The sequence below is a fragment of the Nematostella vectensis genome, chromosome 14 (genome assembly GCF_932526225.1).
Source record: "Nematostella vectensis chromosome 14, jaNemVect1.1, whole genome shotgun sequence".
Lineage (NCBI taxonomy): Eukaryota > Metazoa > Cnidaria > Anthozoa > Actiniaria > Edwardsiidae > Nematostella > Nematostella vectensis.
The window spans coordinates 422,896-445,869 of NC_064047.1; the positions used below are offsets into that span (position 1 = coordinate 422,896).

The following is a 22,974-nucleotide window of genomic DNA, read 5'->3' on the forward strand; positions in this document are numbered from 1 at the left end:
CCATGCATGGCCTAGAGAATCTACCAAGTTTAGTAGGACCCATGTATTAAATCGGCAGCGCACAGGGCCATGCATGGCCTTAAGAATCTACCAAGTTTAGTAGGACCCATGTATTAAATCGGCAGCGCACAGGGCCATGCATGGCCTTGAGAATCTACCAAGTTTAGTAGGACCCATGTATTAAATCGGCAGCGCACAGGGCCATGCATGGCCTTGAGAATCTACCAAGTTTAGTAAGAACCATGTATCAAATCGGCAGCGCACAGGACCATGCATGGCCTTAAGAATCTACCAAGTTTAGTAGGACACATGTACCAAATCGGCAGCGCACAGGGCCATGCATGGCCTTAAGAATCTACCAAGTTTAGTAGGACCCATGTATTAAATCGGCAGCGCACAGGGCCATGCATGGCCTTGAGAATCTACCAAGTTTAGTAAGAACCATGTATCAAATCGGCAGCGCACAGGGCCATGCATGGCCTTAAGAATCTACCAAGTTTAGTAGGACCCATGTATCAAATCGGCAGCGCACAGGGCCATGCATGGCCTTAAGAATCTACCAAGTTTAGTAGGACCCATGTATTAAATCGGCAGCGCACAGGGCCATGCATGGCCTTGAGAATCTACCAAGTTTAGTAAGAACCGTGTATCAAATCGGCAGCGCACAGGGCCACGCATGGCCTTGAGAATCTACCAAGTTTAGTAGGACACATGTATCAAATCGGCAGCGCACAAAACCATGCATGGCCTTAAAAATCTACCAAGTTTAGTAGGTCTCATGTATCAAATCGGCAGCGCACAGGGCCATGCATGGCCTTAAGAATCTACCAAGTTTAGTAGGAACCATGTATTAAATCGGCAGCGCACAGGGCCATGCATGGCCTTAAGAATCTACCAAGTTTAGTAGGCCCCATGTATCAAATCGGCAGCGCACAGGGCCATGCATGGCCTAGAGAATCTACCAAGTTTAGTAGGACCCATGTATTAAATCGGCAGCGCACAGGGCCATGCATGGCCTTAAGAATCTACCAAGTTTAGTAGGACCCATGTATTAAATCGGCAGCGCACAGGGCCATGCATGGCCTTGAGAATCTACCAAGTTTAGTAAGAACCATGTATCAAATCGGCAGCGCACAGGGCCACGCATGGCCTTGAGAATCTACCAAGTTTAGTAGGACACATGTATCAAATCGGCAGCGCACAGGGCCATGCATGGCCTTAAGAATCTACCAAGTTTAGTAGGAACCATGTATTAAATCGGCAGCGCACAGGGCCATGCATGGCCTTGAGAATCTACCAAGTTTAGTAGGACCCATGTATCAAATCGGCATGCCACAGGGCCGTGTATGGCCTTGAGAATCTACCAAGTTTAGTAAGAACCATGTATCAAATCGGCAGCGCACAGGACCATGCATGGCCTTAAGAATCTACCAAGTTTAGTAGGCCCCATGTATCAAATCGGCAGCGCACAGGGCCATGCATGGCCTTAAGAATCTACCAAGTTTAGTAAGAACCATGTATCAAATCGGCAGCGCACAGGACCATGCATGGCCTTAAGAATCTACCAAGTTTAGTAGGACCCATGTATTAAATCGGCAGCGCACAGGGCCATGCATGGCCTTGAGAATCTACCAAGTTTAGTAAAACCATGTATCAAATCGGCAGCGCACAGGACCATGCATGGCCTTAAGAATCTACCAAGTTTAGTAGGACCCATGTATTAAATCGGCAGCGCACAGGGCCATGCATGGCCTTGAGAATCTACCAAGTTTAGTAAAACCATGTATCAAATCGGCAGCGCACAGGGCCATGCATGGCCTTAAGAATTTACCAAGTTTAGTAGGACCCATGTACCAAATCGGCAGCGCACAGGGCCATGCATGGCCTTGAGAATCTACCAAGTTTAGTAGGCCCCATGTACCAAATCGGCAGCGCACAGGGTCATGCATGGCCTTGAGAATCTACCAAGTTTAGTAGGACCCATGTATCAAATCGGCAGCGCACAGGGCCATGCATGGCCTTGAGAATCTACCAAGTTTAGTAGGACACATGTATCAAATCGGCAGCGCACAGGGCCATGCATGGCCTTAAGAATCTACCAAGTTTAGTAGGAACCATGTATTAAATCGGCAGCGCACAGGGCCATGCATGGCCTTGAGAATCTACCAAGTTTAGTAGGCCCCATGTACCAAATCGGCAGCGCACAGGGTCATGCATGGCCTTGAGAATCTACCAAGTTTAGTAAGAACCGTGTATCAAATCGGCAGCGCACAGGGCCACGCATGGCCTTGAGAATCTACCAAGTTTAGTAGGACACATGTATCAAATCGGCAGCGCACAAAACCATGCATGGCCTTAAAAATCTACCAAGTTTAGTAGGTCTCATGTATCAAATCGGCAGCGCACAGGGCCATGCATGGCCTTAAGAATCTACCAAGTTTAGTAGGAACCATGTATTAAATCGGCAGCGCACAGGGCCATGCATGGCCTTAAGAATCTACCAAGTTTAGTAGGCCCCATGTATCAAATCGGCAGCGCACAGGGCCATGCATGGCCTAGAGAATCTACCAAGTTTAGTAGGACCCATGTATTAAATCGGCAGCGCACAGGGCCATGCATGGCCTTAAGAATCTACCAAGTTTAGTAGGACCCATGTATTAAATCGGCAGCGCACAGGGCCATGCATGGCCTTGAGAATCTACCAAGTTTAGTAAGAACCATGTATCAAATCGGCAGCGCACAGGGCCACGCATGGCCTTGAGAATCTACCAAGTTTAGTAGGACACATGTATCAAATCGGCAGCGCACAGGGCCATGCATGGCCTTAAGAATCTACCAAGTTTAGTAGGAACCATGTATTAAATCGGCAGCGCACAGGGCCATGCATGGCCTTGAGAATCTACCAAGTTTAGTAGGACCCATGTATCAAATCGGCATGCCACAGGGCCGTGTATGGCCTTGAGAATCTACCAAGTTTAGTAAGAACCATGTATCAAATCGGCAGCGCACAGGACCATGCATGGCCTTAAGAATCTACCAAGTTTAGTAGGCCCCATGTATCAAATCGGCAGCGCACAGGGCCATGCATGGCCTTAAGAATCTACCAAGTTTAGTAAGAACCATGTATCAAATCGGCAGCGCACAGGACCATGCATGGCCTTAAGAATCTACCAAGTTTAGTAGGACCCATGTATTAAATCGGCAGCGCACAGGGCCATGCATGGCCTTGAGAATCTACCAAGTTTAGTAAAACCATGTATCAAATCGGCAGCGCACAGGACCATGCATGGCCTTAAGAATCTACCAAGTTTAGTAGGACCCATGTATTAAATCGGCAGCGCACAGGGCCATGCATGGCCTTGAGAATCTACCAAGTTTAGTAAAACCATGTATCAAATCGGCAGCGCACAGGGCCATGCATGGCCTTAAGAATTTACCAAGTTTAGTAGGACCCATGTACCAAATCGGCAGCGCACAGGGCCATGCATGGCCTTGAGAATCTACCAAGTTTAGTAGGCCCCATGTACCAAATCGGCAGCGCACAGGGTCATGCATGGCCTTGAGAATCTACCAAGTTTAGTAGGACCCATGTATCAAATCGGCAGCGCACAGGGCCATGCATGGCCTTAAGAATCTACCAAGTTTAGTAGGACCCATGTACCAAATCGGCAGCGCACAGGGTCATGCATGGCCTTGAGAATCTACCAAGTTTAGTAGGACCCATTTATCAAATCGGCAGCGCACAGGGCCATGCATGGCCTTAAGAATCTACCAAGTTTAGTAGGACCCATGTATTAAATCGGCAGCGCACAGGGCCATGCATGGCCTTGAGAATCTACCAAGTTTAGTAGGCCCCATGTACCAAATCGGCAGCGCACAGGGCCATGCATGGCCTTGAGAATCTTAAAAGTTTAGTAGGACCCATGTATTAAATCGGCAGCGCACAGGGCCATGCATGGCCTTGAGAATCTACCAAGTTTAGTAAGAACCATGTACCAAATCGGCAGCGCACAGGGCCATGCATGGCCTTGAGAATCTTAAAAGTTTAGTAGGACCCATGTATTAAATCGGCAGCGCACAGGGCCATGCATGGCCTTGAGAATCTACCAAGTTTAGTAGGCCCCATGTACCAAATCGGCAGCGCACAGGGTCATGCATGGCCTTGAGAATCTACCAAGTTTAGTAGGACCCATGTACCAAATCGGCAGCGCACAGGGCCATGCATGGCCTTAAGAATCTACCAAGTTTAGTAGGCCCCATGTATGAAATCGGCAGCGCACAGGGCCATGCATGGCCTTGAGAATCTACCAAGTTTAGTAGAAACCATGTATCAAATCGGCAGCGCACAGGGCCATGCATGGCCTTAAGAATCTACCAAGTTTAGTAGGACCCATGCATTAAATCGGCAGCCCACAGGGCCGTGCATGGCCTTGAGAATCTACCAAGTTTAGTAAGAACCATGTATCAAATCGGCAGCGCACAGGACCATGCATGGCCTTAAGAATCTACCAAGTTTAGTAGGACCCATGTATCAAATCGGCAGCGCACAGGGCCATGCATGGCCTTAAGAATCTACCAAGTTTAGTAGGACCCATGTACCAAATCGGCAGCGCACAGGGCCATGCATGGCCTTAAGAATCTACCAAGTTTAGTAGGACCCATGTATTAAATCGGCAGCGCACAGGGCCATGCATGGCCTTGAGAATCTACCAAGTTTAGTAAGAACCATGTATCAAATCGGCAGCGCACAGGACCATGCATGGCCTTAAGAATCTACCAAGTTTAGTAGGACACATGTACCAAATCGGCAGCGCACAGGGCCATGCATGGCCTTAAGAATCTACCAAGTTTAGTAGGACCCATGTATTAAATCGGCAGCGCACAGGGCCATGCATGGCCTTGAGAATCTACCAAGTTTAGTAAGAACCATGTATCAAATCGGCAGCGCACAGGGCCATGCATGGCCTTAAGAATCTACCAAGTTTAGTAGGACCCATGTATCAAATCGGCAGCGCACAGGGTCATGCATGGCCTTAAGAATCTACCAAGTTTAGTAGGACCCATGTATTAAATCGGCAGCGCACAGGGCCATGCATGGCCTTGAGAATCTACCAAGTTTAGTAAGAACCGTGTATCAAATCGGCAGCGCACAGGGCCACGCATGGCCTTGAGAATCTACCAAGTTTAGTAGGACACATGTATCAAATCGGCAGCGCACAAAACCATGCATGGCCTTAAAAATCTACCAAGTTTAGTAGGTCTCATGTATCAAATCGGCAGCGCACAGGGCCATGCATGGCCTTAAGAATCTACCAAGTTTAGTAGGAACCATGTATTAAATCGGCAGCGCACAGGGCCATGCATGGCCTTAAGAATCTACCAAGTTTAGTAGGCCCCATGTATCAAATCGGCAGCGCACAGGGCCATGCATGGCCTAGAGAATCTACCAAGTTTAGTAGGACCCATGTATTAAATCGGCAGCGCACAGGGCCATGCATGGCCTTAAGAATCTACCAAGTTTAGTAGGACCCATGTATTAAATCGGCAGCGCACAGGGCCATGCATGGCCTTGAGAATCTACCAAGTTTAGTAAGAACCATGTATCAAATCGGCAGCGCACAGGGCCACGCATGGCCTTGAGAATCTACCAAGTTTAGTAGGACACATGTATCAAATCGGCAGCGCACAGGGCCATGCATGGCCTTAAGAATCTACCAAGTTTAGTAGGAACCATGTATTAAATCGGCAGCGCACAGGGCCATGCATGGCCTTGAGAATCTACCAAGTTTAGTAGGACCCATGTATCAAATCGGCATGCCAAGCAATACTTGCACTTACCCGACGTGTGTCCCACTTGTGCATCTAAAAAAGAAACGGATTTTAGATGGTAACCGAGCTATAAGTCGACTCAATAACTAGTTCATTACAATGCTACCATCCTTTTTTCTGTAAAACAAACATAAGATTTTTTTAAATAGTTTCCCATATGGACATGTAGTTGACTGGCTCATTCATTTTGTTTTAGCTCTTTGTTAAACTGTAGTCTTTTTTACTTACCTGAGTTTACACATGTCGCAATGACTAAAAGAACAATTGACAATCCTAGAAACATCATATGATTGTAAAACCCTATTGTCTAGTCTGATAAGCTCGTTCTACTGTTCCTTTATGGTAAAATCCTTGGCTTTAACCAGTAGCCTTTGATATTCTATGATACTCGGAACATTAATTCAGCAGAAAATAATAGGTTTTTCTACCAAATTTTCGACAATATTTCTCCGTGTTTTCATTCCTGTAGTACATCGCAATAGCTTATTTGATTTTAAAACATCAAGTTGATTCTTGGATCCAATTCGCTGTTCTATGATTGTTTTTGAAATACGTCCCAAAACACCTGTTCTACGTGTTTGTGGAATTGATCTTTAGTTATGGAGACAATAACGAACAGATTTTTAAAACCATTTAAATTTTTCGCGTTAGATCGTTTTTCAATCGAATTCCAGTTTTTCAAATCGCCTTAATAATGATCTTTCTGATCTGGGATATCTATCACGTGATTCACCTCTTGATCCTGTATATTCGTCACGTGATTTAGCTTTTGATCCAGGATATCCGTCACGTGAGTCCCATTCTGATCCAGGATATCAGTCACGTGAGTCCTGTTCTGATCCAGGATATCAGTCACGTGATCCCCCTTCTGGTCCAGGCTATCCGTCTCGTGATTCCCCTTCTGATCCAGGATATCCGTCACGTGATTCCTATTCTGATCCAGGAAAATATAGTTTAAACTTGAATCAATTGGTTTTTTTTTAATTTAATTTAATTTTTTTTAATCTGTAATAGAACCATTTAGTTCCCGGCTTTTAAGGTGCTTTTTAGCTGCGCAACGTAGTTGCTTTCATTTTTACGGAATATAATTCGACATAATCCCTCGGAAAAGAAATCGTCTTAATTAGAACTTTCATCTCGAGTGGTAAAAAATGATGCACCAAGATCATTCACATGATTTTGCGGTAGGTAGGTAGAGCTTGGGATAAACGTTAAAATCAAATCGATGCCGTTTCACCACCGTGAATAAAAGTTATACAGAAATTGGCATGGAACGTAATAAGAAAATAGTTCCTTTTGAAGAATTTATAATCAATTTTTACAGGTTCCAATAATGAGGAAACACCACACATGCTTATTACTGAAATGTTTACATTTCCAAAGACACCAAAACCAATTGCTATAGCCTTTTTCTAACTATTTTAAAAGTTTTGATACAAGATTTTTGATGCTCATCGATGAAAACTGTTCGATATTCTTTTGGATTCGTTTAATTATATTAGCATCTTAGAAGCCAAGGAGATATATTGTTATATGATTATTTCCACTTGGATCGTAGGAAATTTGTTAACGCCGAATGATCGGTCTAAATAAAACACTTGCAAGTGAACAAAGCAGCAACCAGTTGGTGTTATTTGCCTCGCTTCACATGCAACAGGTATCAGAAACAACAAGTGAGACACAACATGAGACGAAGAGAAAAACACCGGAAACATGATTAGTACTAGAAAATGGATCACGAATAATGAGTGAGTGCACATTTGATTTGTGTTTTTATTTTATGCGATGATGTACTGATTAAGATTGTTGTGTGTTTGTGTTTTAGGAGTGATTGTGTTTATACTTCTCTACGGGTGCTTGATTTTCTCCTCGAAAACAAGTGGCTCTCAGAGACTTAAAGGACTGTTTACGTTTTCAAAAGGTAAATATGTTAAAAAACATTTTATCAATTAATGTACAGCTATTTCAATTTAATATATATTAATCAATATAGCAAGGCAGTATTCACCTGATGTTGCTGATAACGGCAATATGGAAATGATTAAAATTTGTCGCTCATGATGCCATTGCAATAATTCATTTCTTTTATTTTACTTATACATCCTTCACAAATGAACACATTTCACAGTGTTACAAACTTATTTGTAACATATTTCCGCTTTGTCATTTTGTTCTATTTGATTTCCAAGCTCTGTTTGCATCTGTATTCACGTACTATATCCTCCCGTACTCTCCGAAAATAATCTACAAAAGACAACATTGAATCGCTGCACACCGGTTGGATGAATAAAGGTTGTCTTTTCTCAGTATGATATTATATTTTTTGAATCTGAATCCTCTGTGACACCTTAAATTATTGAGATATAATGAAAGTCCTAACAAAAACATTGACGAAAAATATGCTGACACGGTTTCGAGCTTCTTTTACTGTGAGTACTGTGGCGTACTTTGCGTCTCTGATTGGCTGCTTATTACATGTATTGGCATCTGTCTTCCCACCACGCCCTCTTATACCATCATAACCTCACCTTGTTTAAATCTTAATATTATATAATAACTGTTTCGAATATTCACGATAATTAAAGATGTATTTAATGTTTCTGATATCCCACAGTACTGATCGAATGTTATGTCGTTTCAGAGGAGAAAACAAATGGCATATACCGTCATCCTTTGCGCTCTTCGAATACCCGGAGTTTATTTACACGTTCTAACATACCCCGTGAGGACCGGTTTATTTCAAGGCTACGAAATTTATTACAATACGAAATTGGCAAGCTCAAGGGCTCATCTGGTCAGCGGTATTATTCCCGAGATGAGATATCCACGCCCGATGGACTGGCACCCATTACGCGACTCAACGATGAAATGACGCTGAACAGCCGACTGTTACACAGGGTTCCCGAGCAAGACCGCGGCGTTAAATGGCACAGAGCTCGGTCCAGGCTTGCGCAAAATTTGGAAAAGCTTATTGTGATGCTTGCTCACGGGAAGATAGGAAATGTGCTGCGCGGGAAGTCTGTGGACGAGGAAGGGGGCTCGAGAAGGCAGCAGACCGGTGGGTCTTAACATTATGGGTTCCGAAACATAAACCAGGCCTGCTTCCGTAGCATTAGAAATTGAAATTTTAGAAATTGCATTTGAAGAAAACTTTGTCGTTTTCGGGGTCTGGTATGGAGGAATTTTTGTGTCTTCTCTATTGTTTAAATCAATGGAGTCGCTGTTTTCCTTTTTCTAACTACAAGTCAAAGTTTACGGAGCACCTGCGGTACGGCAACCTTAAAAATCATAAGAATCATGCAGTTTTTCGAAGTAATGAATATATTATGTTTCCTTGTATTGAAGTGACCGGGTTTAAAAAATGTTTTCATGTTATTTAAACACGTTTTTCTATACCATTAAGCTCAGATGGATTTTGTGCGCTTGTGTTTCAACGAAAACTGAATATCGATTGTGCTAAAATATTCCTTATACCATTTCAGCGCCAGCTCTCCAAATGGACATCGCGTTCGCTGTGGACGGATCTGATGCCACGGAAAACCAGGGCTCGGGCAACTTTCGGAAGCTGCTTCAGTTTGTTAAAGATGTGATGTCGTCATTTCCGCTATCCGAGAGTGGTATTCACACGGGCGTGGTATCGTATGGGACCAAGGCGAAGACCAACCTCGGGTTTGATGTACACTTTAGCCAGGCCAACTTTAACTCTGCCATAGACGGGATAAACTTTCCGGGCGGAGCTACCGATACTGGCAATGGTATAAGGTAAGGGCTCGTTTCTCTTATTTTATGGTATAAGGTAAGGGCTCGTTTCTCTTATTTTAGAAAAGTGATGAAGAGCTTGTTTCTCTTATCTTAGAAAAGTGATGAGAGGGTATTTCTTTTCTTAGAAAAGTGATTAATAGCTTATTTCTCTTATCTTAGAAAATAGATTAATAGCTTATTTCTCTTATATTAGAAAGGTTATGAAGAGCTTGTTCAAGACAAGCAAGCGACGAAGCATCCCTCACATCCTCGTTCTGATAACAGCCGGCAAATCCACAGGCGACCCAAGCCTGAACGCCGAGGAGCTTCGTGCGAGTGGTGTCAGACTATTCTGTGTAGGGGTGGGTGGGGCGTACGATCGGACCCAACTGGACGCCATCGCCAGCTCACCCTCCACCACGTACGTATTGACCGCGGGTTTCGACGATTTGAGTGGACTGGTGCCGACTTTGGTCAGCCGTATAACAAAAGGTGGGATTATTGAGTAATAAATTGAGGGTGTAATTCGTACACCCCCTTTATCATGCGTATAATCAATTGAGGATGCAACTCCTGAAGCACTATATCATGCGAAGAGGCATCTTGGCATGTTTTATTTTCATCTATTTTCTCCGTTTGACTTCATCGCACCAGCCTCACATTTATTTCGTTTGTTTGTAACAGTAGCGCAACAGAGCGATGACGGCCAAACTGCTGACCAGAAGCCCAAGAGCGTGGGCGAGGCAGGAGGGCTTGTGGGTAAGAGAATTGGAAAGGAATTATAACATAAAAAAATGAAGCAATATTTAGCATAGCATAAGGTAATAATAATTCTTTTAAGTAAAATATTTGTGACCTTTGTATCATTACTTATTATTATTACTTATAATGTAACATATTGTTAAGATAATTTCTATTCGTCTCTCGTGATATAATTTGTATGCGTCTCCCGTGAGATAATTTATATGCGACTCCCCTGAGATAATTTGTATGCGTCTCCCGTGAGATAATTTATATATGCGTCTCCTGTTAGATAATTTGCAGAGTCACCCGTGAGATAATTTTTATGATTCTCATGTGAGGTAATTTTTATCGTCTCTGGTGAGATAATTTGTATGCGTATCCCGTAGAGGCAAAGATCGACTTGGGATTTCTCATTGATGGCTCCTCGGTTGTCGGTCAGGAAAACTTCAAGCAAGCACTGAGCTTTTTCAAGACGATTTACCAGGCCTTCTGGACTCCATTTGGTAGCACGCATGTCGGTCTGGTCGTGTTTGGCGCCGATTCCACGATGGTATTTGATTTTGATAACAAACTTAAAGACAAGCCTGCCATAGATGCTGCGATAGACGCGTCTGTCTTTCCTAGTGGACAGACCAATCTGGGAGCTGCGTTACAACAAACTAAAGGTGCTTAGCTATTTAATATATGCTGGCTCCGATATAAGGCAGTGCCTAAATCCATACATTTTTTTATATGTCACATTACACGTGATTCAAGGAAGTAAATTTTCACAGATGGAAGTAGATTCTAATAATTAAATTAATAATTAATAATTAAATTAATAGTCAATATAAAAATAAATAAGATGAGCGTTTATTTAAAGGCGGCTTTTATCAACAGTCTTAGTCTCCGCTTGTGAAGCGACAGCCTCTCTTTGAGGGTGATGTCTATTCCAGAGTAGCCTCAATTCTCTTTATAATCATCTATCAGACCTTTTGTTCAAGAGTTAGGTTTGTAATGATTTTGATATCGATTACGATTGTGATCCTGATTGAGTTGATTATTATATTAGACCTCTTTGCTAAAAAGAACATACTAACAAACCGTTTTTAAAGTTATACTAACAGGCCTTTCCTTAGGTTATAATAACAGACATTTCCTTATGTTATACCAACAGATTTTTCCTTAGGTTTACTAACAGACCTTTCTTTAGGTTATACTTACAGACCTTTCCTTAGGTTATACTTACAGACCTTTCCTTAGGTTATACTAACAGACAGGCTATACTAACAGACCTTTCTTTAGGTTATACTAACAGACCTTTCCTTAGGTTATACTAACAGACCTTTCCTTAGGTTATCTTTTCGGGAGTAAGCACAATGATGGTCATCGCCGCACGCTCGTGGTGCTTGCCGGGAGTACCGCTGAAGATGACGTTTTCCAGGGCGCAAGTGATCTGCGAATGAATGGGGTTACTGTGTACTGCGTGGGGGCTGGGCCTAACTATGACAGTGCACAACTCGATGGGATAGCCTCAACACCCGCTGACTCTAATGTGCTGACCGTGGCTTCGTATAACGATCTACCTGGCATCTCACAAACACTTATCAACAAGATAGAAGAAGGTATGTAAGACTTTGTTGGTATACCTATTTTCTGCCCTAACGGAACACTATGAAACACAGACAACCTAAGGATTGACAGCAAGATGACTTTTAAGGACATCCATATACCTGGGTTCAATGTGAAAAAGCGGTGACTTTTCATCTTAATTTTTATATTGCAGGTCGCACAGAATTTCTCAAACCACAATCAACACCATCTACAAGCAAGGAACAATCAACGACCCCTTCGCCTTTTGCGGGTAAGCTGTATCACACAACGCTAAAATGAGTGTCCTTACATTCACTAGGCTGTCACAAATCAGGATTCAGACATTTTTTTTGCGTTACTTATGAACAACTGCCCGCTGCGTGGTTCATGGGTACCCATGGATTATCCATTAATACACTAGATACTTAAAAAAAACATTTTCTTTTTAGTAACAACGCCTGGACCGAGCACCAGAGTTCCAAATACCATAGCACCTGGATTACCTGGAACGGAGGGAAGTGAGGGTACAGTTCAACCTGGGAATCAACCTGGTAGTCAACCAAATGGTCAACCAGCTTCAAATCAATCGGGAAATCAACCAGGAAGCCAGCCAGAAAGTCAACCGGGAAATCAACCGGGGAGTCAACCGGGAAGTCAACCAGGAAGCCAGCCAGAAAGTCAACCGGGAAATCAACCAGGAAGTCAACTGGGAAATCAACCAGGAAGCCAGCCAGGAAGTCAACCGGGAAAGCAACCAGGAAATCAGGAAGGAAGTCAACCAGAAAGCCAGCCAGGAAGTCAACCGGGAAATCAACTAGGAAGCCAGCCAGGAAGTCAACCGGGAAATCAACCAGGAAGCCAGCCAAATGGTCAAGCAGGCGCAAATCAACCAGGGAGCCAGCCAGGAAGTCAACCGGGAAATCAACCAGGAAACCAGCCAAATGGTCAAGCAGGCGCAAATCAACCAGGAAGCCAGCCAGGAAGTCAACCGGGAAATCAACCAGGAAACCAGCCAAATGGTCAAGCAGGCGCAAATCAACCAGGTAGCCAGCCAGGAAGTCAACCGGGAAATCAACCAGGAAGCCAGCCAAATGGTCAAGCAGGCGCAAATCAACCAGGAAGCCAGCCAGGAAGTCAACCGGGAAATCAACCAGGAAGCCAGCCAAATGGTCAAGCAGGCGCAAATCAACCAGGAAGCCAGCCAGAAAGTCAACCGGGAAATCAACCAGGAAGCCAGCCAAATGGTCAAGCAGGCGCAAATCAACCAGGAAGCCAGCCAGGAAGTCAACCGGGAAATCAACCAGGAAACCAGCCAAATGGTCAAGCAGGCGCAAATCAACCAGGGAGCCAGCCAGGAAGTCAACCGGGAAATCAACCAGGAAGCCAGCCAAATGGTCAAGCAGGCGCAAATCAACCAGGAAGCCAGCCAGGAAGTCAACCGGGAAATCAACCAGGAAGCCAGCCAAATGGTCAAGCAGGCGCAAATCAACCAGGAAGCCAGCCAGGAAGTCAACCGGGAAATCAACCAGGAAGCCAGCCAAATGGTCAAGCAGGCGCAAATCAACCAGGGAGCCAGCCAGGAAGTCAACCGGGAAATCAACCAGGAAGCCAGCCAAATGGTCAAGCAGGCGCAAATCAACCAGGAAGACAGCCAGGAAGTCAACCGGGAAATCAACCAGGAAGCCAGCCAAATGGTCAAGCAGGCGCAAATCAACCAGGGAGCCAGCCAGGAAGTCAACCAGAAAGCCAGCCAAATGGTCAAGCAGGCGCAAATCAACCAGGAAGCCAGCCAGGAAGTCAACCGGGAAATCAACCAGGAAGCCAGCCAAATGGTCAAGCAGGCGCAAATCAACCAGGAAGCCAGCCAGAAAGTCAACCGGGAAATCAACCAGGAAGCCAGCCAAATGGTCAAGCAGGCGCAAATCAACCAGGAAGCCAGCCAGGAAGTCAACCGGGAAATCAACCAGGAAACCAGCCAAATGGTCAAGCAGGCGCAAATCAACCAGGAAGCCAGCCAGGAAGTCAACCGGGAAATCAACCAGGAAGCCAGCCAGGAAGTCAACCGGGAAATCAACCAGGAAGCCAGCCAAATGGTCAAGCAGGCGCAAATCAACCAGGAAGCCAGCCAGGAAGTCAACCAGGAAGCCAGCCAAATGGTCAAGCAGGCGCAAATCGACCAGGGAGTCAGCCAGGCAGTCAGCCAGGCAGTCAGCCAGGAAGTCAGCCGGGAAGTCAACCAGGAAACCAACCAGGAAGTCAACCGGGAAATCAACCAGAAAGCCAACCGGGGAGTCAGATAGGAAACCAAAAAGGAATTCAATCGGGGAGTCAGCCAGGAATTCAACCAAATGGTCAACCGGGCGTAAATCAACCAGGAAGCCAGCCGGGAAATCAACCAGGAAACCAGCCAGGAGGTCAAGCGGGACCGGCACCAGCCGGTACTCAGTCAGGTTCAAGTAATCAAATAGGCTATCCAACCCCTCAAGGGTTCCCACCAAGCTTTGGCTTTCCAACTTACATGCAATACGGCGCCCAAAATCCAGCGTTCCCCGGAAGTATCTTGCCACAACCAGGACAATCGGGCTTCAACCTTCCTGGTCAGACTGGATCCAGTCTTCCAGGTCAAGTACCTGGGCACCCATTGATTTCTGGTCAGATTGGACAATTTGGTAACTATCCATATAGCTCGTATGGACTATTGTTTCCTCCGGGGACTAATTACGGTGGGCAAAATCCAGGTAGCCCTTTAAACCAGCCGACTTTTCCAGGATTTCCAGGTTTTGTTCCTCCTGGTACCAGCATTTCAAATTTTCCTGGTTTTCCGAGTCCAGGAAGTGGAATCCCGGGTAGTCCCGGAAGTGGAATCCCGGGTAGTCCCGGAAGTGGAATTCCGGGTAGCCCCGGAAGTGGAATCCCGGGTAGTCCCGGAAGTGGAATCCCGGGTAGTCCCGGAAGTGGAATCCCGGGTAGTCCCGGAAGTGGAATCTCGGGTAGTCCAGGAAGTGGAATCCCGGGAAGTCCCGGAAGTGGAATCCCAGGTAGTCCTGGAAGTGGAATCCCCGGTAACCCAGCCTTGCCTAGTGCCATTCCTACTCTCCCTGATGGCAAGAGAAAGCCAGCTCTAGAGGGTATACCCCCGCAATGCTTCCTGGGCGAACCCGGATGTATGGGCCCTGGCTACTCGTCTAGTTCTACTCGTCCGCGCGTGGAGAGAAACACAAGTAACGGGGAGACGGACCCCACTACCGGACAACCCCTCCCTCCCGACAGGCGTGAGTATAAAGTACTGCTGTAGAGCTGTTTGATTGATATTAAGTACTAATATAAACTGCCGACAGGCGTGAGTATAAAGTACTGCTGTAGAGCTGTTTGATTGATATTAAGTACTAATATAAACTGCCGACAGGCGTGAGTATAAAGTACTGCTGTAGAGCTGTTTGATTGATATTAAATACTAACATAAACTGCCGATAGGCGTGAATATATTCTGCTCGCATATGCAGAGTAGCTACAAAAACCATTACATTTGCGCTTATAAATATGGGCTAAAACTAGTTAGTACAACGAGTGGTTGATTTTTTTTCAAAAGTTGAAAAAAGAGCTTGGATAAAAACGTCGTTATATATGGAGATGGAGTCTCTAGCCTTTTGTATGGCAAATGTTTCTCGTGTTCGTTAGTCTGTTATTTCCTCCCCAATACCAATAACATAACCCAGTATTTACCTAGTGACAATTTAACTCCTACCACACGCTTTAGATTTGTCGAATGTATTGCTAGATATAAAACCCCTCCCACGTGTCGAAAAAATGATATCCGATTGATCAACACGGCTATTGAATATTGATGAGTGTTTTAAGTGATAAAAACCGGCGTAAGTACAGTACTGCTTTCAGGCTGCTTAATTGGACCATAAGTATGGGGTACAAATGCATTGCTAGTGTATATTGATAGGGAACTTGCGCTAACAGATCACGTGACCTCTTTGGGTGGCAAATTCAAAACAAAATTATCAAACAAAAAAATCACAAATGACTGCGCCTGTCGCACCAGAGAACAAAGGAGAAATAAAATATTTAAATGAAACTGAACCCTTTCTGAAAAAAGAATTATGGTTTATTTTCGTAAGTATTGAAAAGGTTGTTGGTATTTTGCCGCTAAAAGTCTAAGCGCGCGCTAGTTTGCCACTCAAACAGTCAAGTGATCTCTTAGCGCAAGTCCCCTATTTATCAAACATTTTGATACGCTTTCTAGAGGACGATCTCGACCTGGTGTTCGTGATTGATGGCTCTAATGACCTGACTGCTGACGCCTTCACCAAGGCCAAAGACTTTATGAAGAAGGTTTATAACAACTTCCCCGTCTCAGAGTCTGCCACCCATGTGGGACTCGCGTTATCGGGTTGCACTTCTAAGGTCATGTTCAATCTGATCGAGTACTTCACTAAGCCCGCCCTCGACTCAGCAGTAGACTCTGCTCGGAAGCCAGACCCCTGTGTTCAGAATCTCATCGGCGCCGGAATTGCCCTTTCCAAGAAAATGGTGTTCGGTGGTAGCGCGCGGCCTGGGTCGCACAAGATTCTGATCGTGTTGCTTGCTGGTAATGCTGATGATGATGCTGTCACGCCATCACGGGAATTGCGTGACCAGGGCGTCACGGTGTTTGTGATTGCGTTAGGTAGCAATACAGATTTTGGGCAGTTGCCTGAAGTTGTTAGCGATCCACAGAATGAGCATTTATTTGTGTCGAGCCCAAATGAGCTGATGAAGCAGCTGGCTCCTACAGTAGAGAATATCAACAAAGGTTTGTTATCTCGCATTTTTATTATTATAAAGTGACTCCCCACTTGACTTCTTTACTTATTAAGTGACTTTTTTTTTTGCCCACAGTGCTATCTAAAGCTGCTCCTTTAACCCCTACAGGTAGGTAGTCACTTGGTCAACCCAGTGTTCAATTCAACCCACAGTCTCGCTGTTTCTCTTGTACATTTATGCATTTTGATGTAGACGAATGCGGTGCAATTGCCATTTTTTTCAGAGGTGAAGATGGAACTCGGCTTTGCATTGGACATCACGCAAGACGCTTTCCCGGCGAACCTTTTTGCCAGCGTCCTGAGGTTTATGAAAATAACTTGCAGCGCTTTCGTGATATCTTCGGACAAGACTCGGGTTGGCGTCGTTGTTTTTAATAGCCCTTCGGTACAATTTCCGCTCGATAACTACTCATCAAAAGAAGAAGTGTATTCGGCGATAGATACTATAACCCAAAGTTCAAATTCAGGTACATATCAAATTTGTTATAAAAATTGCATATCAGTTGAGGTGTACCGCACGTTTATACTGACAGGCGGAAATACAATCATTAGAAAATAGGAAAGAAACCCTATTGACATGAAGTTATGTCAACAAGAAATTCCAATATCAAATCTATCTTTAATGAAAGGTTTAAATCAAATTTAGTTGTTATAAAAGTTGCACGTTAAATATATTTGTTTTAAGAGCTGTTTGAGCTGTTTGAAGATCTTTGCCTTAAAAGTCCGCTTCAGTAATTTTCTTGCGTTTTTTTTGTGTCTGAATTGAGAAATTCCAGGTAGACTTTTAAGGAATGTTGTTTCTCTTTCTTTTGTGACAGCAATTTTTTAAAAAGACCCGAAGACAACTCGTTTTTTTTATTACCGCAGAAATTCATGCATGCTCGCCCAAGTCTCCCATAGACCAATAAGACGAGGGACAACATATGTTGAAATAATTGCTCGCAGTGACACAGCAGAAAAAAAATATGAAAAGTGGTGTCATTGTTGATTCGTATTGCGTATGTTGCTCGGTTGATAATATTGTTTTCGGTTAATCCATTCATGTTAGGCCCTGGAACAGTTGGTGAAGCCATCGCTTTTGCAAATACAAACCTCTTCAAGGGTAAGACTCGGTCTCAGACTCCCAAGATACTCATCGTGATAACGAGCAAAAAGTCAGGAGATGACGTCACTTCACCGTCCCAGGATGCTAAGCGAGAGAACATCACTATGCTTGTTGTCGGTGTGGGGCCTGGGGCTAGCAAGTCAGACATGGACGTCATTGCTGCGCCCCATGTACCTGATCATGTGATCACCACAAGTCTTTCTCCACGTGACAGTACAGGAGAACACGTGGCGGCGAAGATAGAACAAGGTCTGTCCAACTTACCACCCTTTACTGTACTCCATTTCGGCCGATTAAAATCCTTTACAATAAACGTCTTTTCCTTGACCTTTCAGTCGTCCAGGTTGACCTTGGCTTTCTTGTTGACGGCTCTCGTAACATTCCCAAGGCCAGCTTCCTGTACCTGCTTGACGTCATCAAGCTTATCTACAAGGCACTTCCGGTTGGCCGTGAGGACGTGAACGTGGGACTGGGGACCATTTCTAATAATCCACAAATCATATTCGGTTTTGACAAGTACTTCACGAAGACTGCCCTGAACGCAGCTGTGGACGGCGTGGATTACCCGGGGACTGGTAATGAGTACAGCTAATGAGGAGAACTCAGAAATAAAATAAATGCTTTTGGACTGGTACTTATTTGTAAAAAACACATACATTATCTTTAAAAGCTCTAACGGTATAATTTATTTATTAATAATTATAATTGCAACCGACACACGGCAAATAGCTTCACTAGTCTTGGCCAACTGTGTGAAGAGTAGCCTCGTTCGGCGAGAAATCAAGAGAAAACCGGAGTTTTATCTTTGCCACATTTTTGACGCGGGTGAGCTGGACGGGCGATAAAAATCGCCTACAAAAAATATGTGGACTTATTAAGAAAATATATATACTATATATATATATAATAAATATACTACAAAGAAAGATCAGTATTTTATTTCATTAAAGTTTAATGTTTATTATAGTATATACTGTTAACTGTCCAACAATTCAAGCTTCTGAAAATGCATGATCGATCTTATTGCACTGATCTTAATCTTAAATTAACCGAGCATATCTGGCCAACAGGTCAACAAGCTAATGTCGGGAAAGCTATCGATGCGTGCAAGAATCTTTTGTTCGACAAGTCTTCCCGTCAGACAGTGCGACGCGTGTTGGTGATTATCGTAGGTGGGCGATCTAGCGATGACGTCACCAGAATTGCTAAAACGCTCCGTGACAGCAAAGTGGAGGTAAAAAAAAGCGACAAACATAATCAGTTATTAAACGTGGTGTTTGACTTGTCAGCATCCGAAAGAACTGCGCAAAGAATTGATAACGCGGAAGTACGGCAAAAATAGGTTATATTTTGTGAAAAATAGGTGCTTGTCACCTTAGCAAGGTAGAGCCTTCGGAATGCATTCTCCAAGTATCCGAAAAACCTAAATCTCCGCGATTTTTTAGGTTTATTTCTACCAACTCAGCAATAAAACGCGAGCAAGTTTATTTTTCCGGAATATAAACAGAGTTGTGTCGGAATGTATACGAAGGGTCACCCGCAATCTGTACGAATGGTCTTCCGGGGTGTATACGAAGGGTCTTCCCAAATATATTCAAAGAGTCACCTGGGATTTATACAAAGGATATTACGAAATATATACAAAAGGTCAACCGGAAGATATACGAAGGGTTGGACCCTGAATACTTACAAAGGGTCATCCGGAATATATACGAAGGGTCTTCCGGAAGATATACGAAGGATTTCCCGGAATTTATACGAAGGGTCATCCGAAAGATATACGAATAATTTTCCGAAATATCTACGAAGGTCATCCGGAATATACTCTCAGGGTCACTCGGAATAAATACGAAGGGTCACTCGGAATAAATACGAAGGGTCACTCGGAATATATGCGAAGGGTCATCGGGAATAAATAAGAAGGGTCACTCGGAATGTATACGAAAGGTGTACGAAAAGTCATGATCTTTTCAGGCGCCATTCTTTCGAGTTCTCCACCAGTTATGATAAGTTACATCCTCAGGTATTCGTGTTTGGAGTGGGTGGCCAAGTGGACCGGACACTGGTGTCCCAGATGGCCAGCACTCCGTCGGACAAACACACGGTAACAAACGAGGATCTTGATAGACTGTCTCCAGGCGCAAGGACACTGATTGACAAACTGCGCATTGCTAAGGTCGAAGATAGTAAGTTGATATTGTTGTACCTTCTAACCTTCAAAGAAGCAGTTCTTTATAACCCATCGTGTGAGAAATCATTTATTGTATACGACTCAATAACCTCTTTTAAGACAGCAGTTTCATTGTTACGCAACAAGCCATGCTTTCTGCGGAACAGCTTTAAATACTTTTGTTATATGTTATTATATCATAATAAAATTGTTTGTTGTTATTGTTTGTACAAAATCCTTAAACATATTCTTTTTAGATCATTAGCGTCTGTTAACCTTGTGCGTTTGTCAATAAAAACTTTGATTATATTATAAAAGTATTCATTTTTCAGATTCCGATTCCCTCCAAATATCGTCTTCAAATGGCAACAACACAGGTATTTTTATATTTATAATGGATGTCATATCTTTAATATTTATAATAGATTTACTTTATATGGGTTACCGGTGTTTATATAGTTTGATTTACTTATCACCTCAAAGGGGTATATATTCTAACCCCCAGAATTCTTTTAGTTAATGCTTCGGAGTTAATTCATTTGCATTGTTATTGTTTTAGCGTTAATCGTCATTACGAGTTTCGTGGGCTAAAAGAAAATGTTTGCCTATTTGTATTTTAAAAGTGTTATCTTTTTGCAAATCGAACGCGTCCGATTTCTTATAAAAGACATAGACATAGACACCTTTTAAATTAAATTAAGCATATTGTCCCAGGGTAGTCAATTCAGGGAGGCTTAAAGCCTTCTGCTATCAACTGGAGCCCTGTGAGTAATATTCCAAGAAGATATAAGCAATGACTGTAGATACCTTTTTAGAAGGCGACAGACAAAAACTCTGGCGACCAATCACATAGCATGACCACTACAGATACGACTATCTTTGTACAATCAGTACCTGCGACTAATTATATAGCATGACCAATAAAGATACGACTATCTTTGTACAAACAGTACCTGCGACCAACCACATAGCATCTGTACAAACATTCCCTGATTTTCCCTTTAGCTTTAATGGACCTTGTGATCCTGATAGAAGGCAGCGATAACACAAAACCACAGGACTTCGAGCAAATCAAAGAGGTTGTCAAGACCATCTACCGTGGGTTCCCTGTGTCACGTGACGGCACTCACGTGGGCGTAGCCATATATGGAGATGATACGAACATCGTGTTTGACCCCAAGACTTATTATACTGTGGGCGAGATGGACAATGCTGTCGATAGCGCCCCCTACCCGGGTGGTCTCAGTAACGCAGGCAGTGCCCTGAGTGACGTCAAGACAAAGATTTTCGATAAGAGCCGAAGACCAGAGGTGAGCTGATGTCGTCAATTGTATCATCCTTATTTTTCTACTGTTTGCATCATTTTTCTACTGTTTGCACTATCATCATTCTGTCACTTAGTTATGATCATTTGTATACCATTTTCCCTGCTTGCATTTCTTTTCTATAGGCTCTCAGTGTTTTTTTTTCTGTTTGCCCCATTATTTGTCCTGTTTTTATGTTTGCCCCTTTCTTCTGTTTACCTCGATTTTGTTTTTGTTTCCTTTTTTCCCAAATGTTTTCATATTTGCCACATTGTTTTCATGTTTGCTCAATTGATTTCTTTTCTTTGCTCCATTCGTTGTTTGCTTGTTGATGTGCACATGTGAAGACCTGACAACCTGTACCGATCTTCAGTCTCTACACGCTTGATTACCTGTTTCTCTTACCGTTCAGACCCCCTGATCCATTTTGTCTATTTTTGTTTGATTAGATTCATTGCCAATATTGCCTCCCTGTGTCCTTTTTAGCCTATTTGCTAGAGCACTGCTATGTTTGTTTTAATCCAGGCTGTCCAAGTACTAATAACAATCCTGACCGGAACACCAAACGACGGCATTGATGAGCCCGCACGTAACTTACGCAGCGCATGCGTCTTGATGTTCAGCCTCGGTTTGACGTCGAGGTTTAGTCACACAGATCTGGACAAGCTGACAAACTCTCCGAGGACTGGTTACCAAATAGTGAGTCAAGCATTCCCGGATGATAACGTGGCGGGTGCAATGCTGGCTGAAAAAGTTCAGAAAGGTGAGCAACCTTTTTATTACCCATTTTGCCTTATTGTAATAAGTACAGAAAGGCAAGCAACCTTTTTATTACGCATAATATATTGTTGTCATAAGAACAGAAAGGTAAGAAACCCTTTATATTACCCATGATGTCTTTATTTTGGTATAATTGTGCAAGATCTACATATTTGTAGCTAGCCTAATTGTTTTTCTTTGCTTGTTTTCTTGTCGCAGTGACATCAGTAGTTTTTGCGTGGAACAAGCAGTGCTCGTCACGAGGAGGTATACGGCAGATCATGTGAAAGTCAAAATGTTACTTAATCTCTTATCTTTACTGCAGACAGTGCACAAAACCTAAGCGGATTTATTTTCATCTTTAAATGACCCAACTCGACCTAGCGCTTCTCTTAAATATCTCATTAGCCGAGCTCGACCCAGCGTTCCTTTAAAATATCTCATTAGCCGAACTCTATCTGGCGTTCTTCTTAAATATCTCATTAGCCGAGCTCCATTTAGCGTTCCTCTTAAATATCTCATTAGCCGAGCTCCATCTAGCGTTCCTCTTAAATATCTCATTAGCCGAGCTCTACCCAGCGTTCCTCTTAAATATCTCATTAGCCGAGCTCGACCCAGCGTTCCTCTTAAATATCTCATTAACCGAGCTCGACCCAGCGTTCCTCTTAAAAATCTCATTAGCCGAGCTCCATCTAGCGTTCCTCTTAAATATCTCATTAGCCGAATTCTATCTAGCGTTCCTCTTAAAAATCTCATTAGCCGAGCTCGACCCAGCGTTCCTCTTAAATATCTCATTAGCCGAACTCTATCTAGCGTTCCTCTTAAATCTCTCATTAGCCGAGCTCGATCTAGCGTTCCTCTTAAATATCTCATTAGCCGAGCTCGACCCAGCGTTCCTCTTAAATATCTCATTTTCCCAGCTTGATCTAGCGTTCCTCT

At 43.6% G+C, this 22,974-nt stretch overlaps 2 protein-coding genes across 20 annotated transcripts in view; one reads left to right on the plus strand and one right to left on the minus strand.

Annotated features, from left to right (window-relative positions):
- LOC5500776 (collagen alpha-1(XII) chain) overlaps positions 1–6,468 on the minus strand; it is a 33,731-nt gene extending 27,263 nt beyond the window's left edge. For 4 of the 9 annotated variants that reach the window (XM_048721544.1, XM_048721545.1, XM_048721541.1 and 1 more), the window contains exons 1-2: positions 6,058–6,466; positions 5,839–5,862 (exon numbers count right to left, since the gene is read on the minus strand). In XM_048721544.1, coding sequence (XP_048577501.1) covers positions 5,839–5,862; positions 6,058–6,115 — 82 coding nt within the window. In that variant the 5' untranslated portion in view covers positions 6,116–6,466. Of the gene's footprint in view, positions 1–5,838; positions 5,863–6,057 lie in introns of all 9 variants that reach the window. The other 5 variants (XM_048721546.1, XM_048721542.1, XM_048721538.1 and 2 more) reach the window with 2 other exon arrangements.
- A 967-nt stretch (positions 6,469–7,435) lies between these two features.
- Positions 7,436–22,974, plus strand: part of LOC5500775 — a 33,521-nt gene continuing 17,982 nt past the window's right edge. For 3 of the 11 annotated variants that reach the window (XM_048721794.1, XM_048721796.1, XM_048721797.1), the window contains exons 1-22: positions 7,436–7,577; positions 7,655–7,750; positions 8,471–8,887; positions 9,312–9,591; positions 9,785–10,062; positions 10,255–10,329; positions 10,701–10,979; positions 11,649–11,918; positions 12,080–12,157; positions 12,336–13,589; positions 13,653–15,158; positions 16,139–16,687; positions 16,774–16,806; positions 16,922–17,164; positions 17,746–18,051; positions 18,138–18,377; positions 18,873–19,036; positions 19,826–19,988; positions 20,305–20,349; positions 20,978–21,282; positions 21,802–22,039; positions 22,255–22,302. In XM_048721794.1, the coding sequence (XP_048577751.1) occupies positions 7,574–7,577; positions 7,655–7,750; positions 8,471–8,887; positions 9,312–9,591; positions 9,785–10,062; positions 10,255–10,329; positions 10,701–10,979; positions 11,649–11,918; positions 12,080–12,157; positions 12,336–13,589; positions 13,653–15,158; positions 16,139–16,687; positions 16,774–16,806; positions 16,922–17,164; positions 17,746–18,051; positions 18,138–18,377; positions 18,873–19,036; positions 19,826–19,988; positions 20,305–20,349; positions 20,978–21,282; positions 21,802–22,039; positions 22,255–22,302 (6,871 nt within the window). In that variant the 5' untranslated portion in view covers positions 7,436–7,573. The other 8 variants (XM_048721800.1, XM_048721799.1, XM_048721798.1 and 5 more) reach the window with 8 other exon arrangements.